At 49.3% G+C, this 2500-nt stretch overlaps 2 protein-coding genes across 2 annotated transcripts in view; one reads left to right on the forward strand and one right to left on the reverse strand.

The window, feature by feature from the left end:
• The window catches only part of LOC306821750 (putative E3 ubiquitin-protein ligase HERC1), a gene marked incomplete at its 3' end in the record, with an annotated part of 15591 nt that extends 14372 nt beyond the window's left edge, over positions 1 to 1219 (forward strand). Inside the window, exon 20 of the mRNA XM_079340324.1 lies at positions 1068 to 1219. Within this exon, the coding sequence (XP_079196450.1) occupies positions 1068 to 1219 (152 nt within the window). The remainder of the gene's footprint in view (positions 1 to 1067) is intronic.
• A 268-nt stretch (positions 1220 to 1487) lies between these two features.
• The window catches only part of sirt3 (sirtuin 3), a 4339-nt gene continuing 3326 nt past the window's right edge, over positions 1488 to 2500 (reverse strand). Inside the window, exons 6-8 of the mRNA XM_079339686.1 lie at positions 2419 to 2500; positions 1865 to 2059; positions 1488 to 1780 (exon numbers count right to left, since the gene is read on the reverse strand). The exon at positions 2419 to 2500 is cut by the window's right edge and continues 80 nt beyond it. Of these exons, the coding sequence (XP_079195812.1) occupies positions 1757 to 1780; positions 1865 to 2059; positions 2419 to 2500 (301 nt within the window). The 3' untranslated portion in view covers positions 1488 to 1756. The remainder of the gene's footprint in view (positions 1781 to 1864; positions 2060 to 2418) is intronic.

Below are 2500 nucleotides of genomic sequence, written 5' to 3' on the forward strand. Positions count from 1 at the left end.
ACATGCAGAGCTGGCTAAACACTGAAGCTACAGTGTCCACCACATGCAGAGCTGGCTAAACACTGAAGCTACAGTGTCCACCACATGCAGAGCTGGCTAAACACTGAAGCTACAGTGTCCACCACATGCAGAGCTGGCTAAACACTGAAGCTACAGTGTCCACCACATGCAGAGCTGGCTAAACACTGAAGCTACAGTGTCTCTACATGCAGAGCTGGCTAAACACTGAAGCTACAGTGTCCACCACATGCAGAGCTGGCTAAACACTGAAGCTACAGTGTCCACCACATGCAGAGCTGGCTAAACACTGAAGCTACAGTGTCCAACACATACAGAGCTGGCTAAACACTGAAGCTACAGTGTCCACCACATGCAGAGCTGGCTAAACACTGAAGCTACAGTGTCCACCACATGCAGAGCTGGCTAAACACTGAAGCTACAGTGTCCACCACATGCAGAGCTGGCTAAACACTGAAGCTACAGTGTTCACCACATGCAGAGCTGGCTAAACACTGAAGCTACAGTGTCTCTACATGCAGAGCTGGCTAAACACTGAAGCGACAGTGTCCACCACATGCAGAGCTGGCTAAACACTGAAGCTACAGTGTCCACCACATGCAGAGCTGGCTAAACACTGAAGCTACAGTGTCCACCACATGCAGAGCTGGCTAAACACTGAAGCTACAGTGTCCACCACATGCTGAGCTGGCTAAACACTGAAGCTACAGTGTCTCTACATGCAGAGCTGGCTAAACACTGAAGCTACAGTGTCCACCACATGCAGAGCTGGCTAAACACTGAAGCTACAGTGTCCACCACATGCAGAGCTGGCTAAACACTGAAGCTACAGTGTCCACCACATGCAGAGCTGTGTGAGAGGAGAGGGGCGGAGCCAGACAGCTCTCTGTGATGATTAGAGTTTAGTTTGATTTTATTTTGTAGAATATCCTCTCTCAGGATCTGCTTACATTTCTGTCATGACTCACATCCATCTCCCACTTCCTGTTTCCTGTAGGCTGCTTCCTGTTCTGCTGGACACCGTTCTTCGTTGTTCACAACGACTCGAGCCGTGTGTCTGACCTGCGACATCCCTCACGGGCTGATGAGCACCGTCACCTGGCTCGGCTACATCAACAGCGCCCTCAACCCCGTCATCTACACCATGTTCAACACCGAGTTCAAGAAGTTCTTCAAGAAATGTTTCCTCAGCTGCTGCTGACAGCTTCCCCCGACACACGGCCGACGCACGCTCCGATCACACTGATGACTTCATGAGATGGATTTAAAGTTATTTATTTTATTTTTGTTTCATGTTGAAAACAATTTTCGGTCCTCTCTTTGTTTTGAATCTTCATATCAGAACTTTGTGATCTCTCAACACCAATAAACCTAAATAAGTTTACACCTCTCTCTCTCTCTCTCTATATATATATATATATATATATATATATGAATAAATCAAGTTTTCCTTCTGTTCAAAGTCAGAGACAAACATTTTATTTAGTTGAGAACAGAGATAACGGGCTTCGTGCGTTCCTCTGGCTCCTCCTCTGCTGGTTAAAAACTATATCTGTTTGGTGATGTGTCTCTTAGAACACAAGAAGAGAACCTGGTGACCCTTCATTCATCCAAACACTCATGGAGCTGAGGTCTGAACACCGGACTGATTATTGACATCAGTTCTTGTTCCAGTCTGTGACAGTGAGGAAGCTTTCAGTCCGTCTCAGAATGAAGTCGGACCTGCAGCCTGATTCGGTCACTCTTCTGGTTTCGTTTCATCCTGCAGAGAAAAGAGAAAACAAAACAACACGAGTGATGAAGAGCTGATGTCATCACCAAACAGGAAGTCTCCAGATAAACTCACCGTCATCAGAGCGTCGATCTCCTGACTCCATCCGAGGGCGTCAACCAGAGCTTGGACACCGCTGATGACGTCACCCAGCTCAACGACGTCCTGAGGCCGCCGCCGCCACGCAAACGGACCCACCAGGTCCCTGTTGATGAGCAGGCGGGGGACGGAGCGCCGCACCGCTCCTGCCAGACTGGCGAAGGGCTCCACCTGCAGGACGAAGAGAGAGACAGCAGCATGTTCAAGCAGGAAGGCTACACCAAGCACCAACCTGAAACTACCTGCAGTTCACTGAGTGTCCACTAGAGGCTGCTGCACATTCACACCTGCACAAATCTCTTCAAAATGTCAGGAGGAGGAGCTTCATGTGTGACCCTCGTTAACGGACTGAGCCTGTTCCTTTAAGAAGGTGGCTTATGGGTAATGTAGGCTTTACAGAGAGTGAACAGGTCTACAGATAAACTCCGCCTCTCCTCCTCCTTTGAACGGCGGCGGTCCTGCGGTCACTGATAGGAAGGTAGCGGGCGGCGAGAACAAACAGGTGTGTGTTTGAAGCTGAGGTCTCTCACCTCCAGTGACGTTCCCATGACGATCAGCAGGTCAGCCAGAGGAAAGTCCGTGAGGTATTTCAAAAAGTGACCAGGAAGCTCC

The sequence above is a fragment of the Symphodus melops genome, assembly GCF_947650265.1.
Source record: "Symphodus melops genome assembly, chromosome: 3".
NCBI classification, from domain to species: Eukaryota; Metazoa; Chordata; class Actinopteri; order Labriformes; family Labridae; genus Symphodus; species Symphodus melops.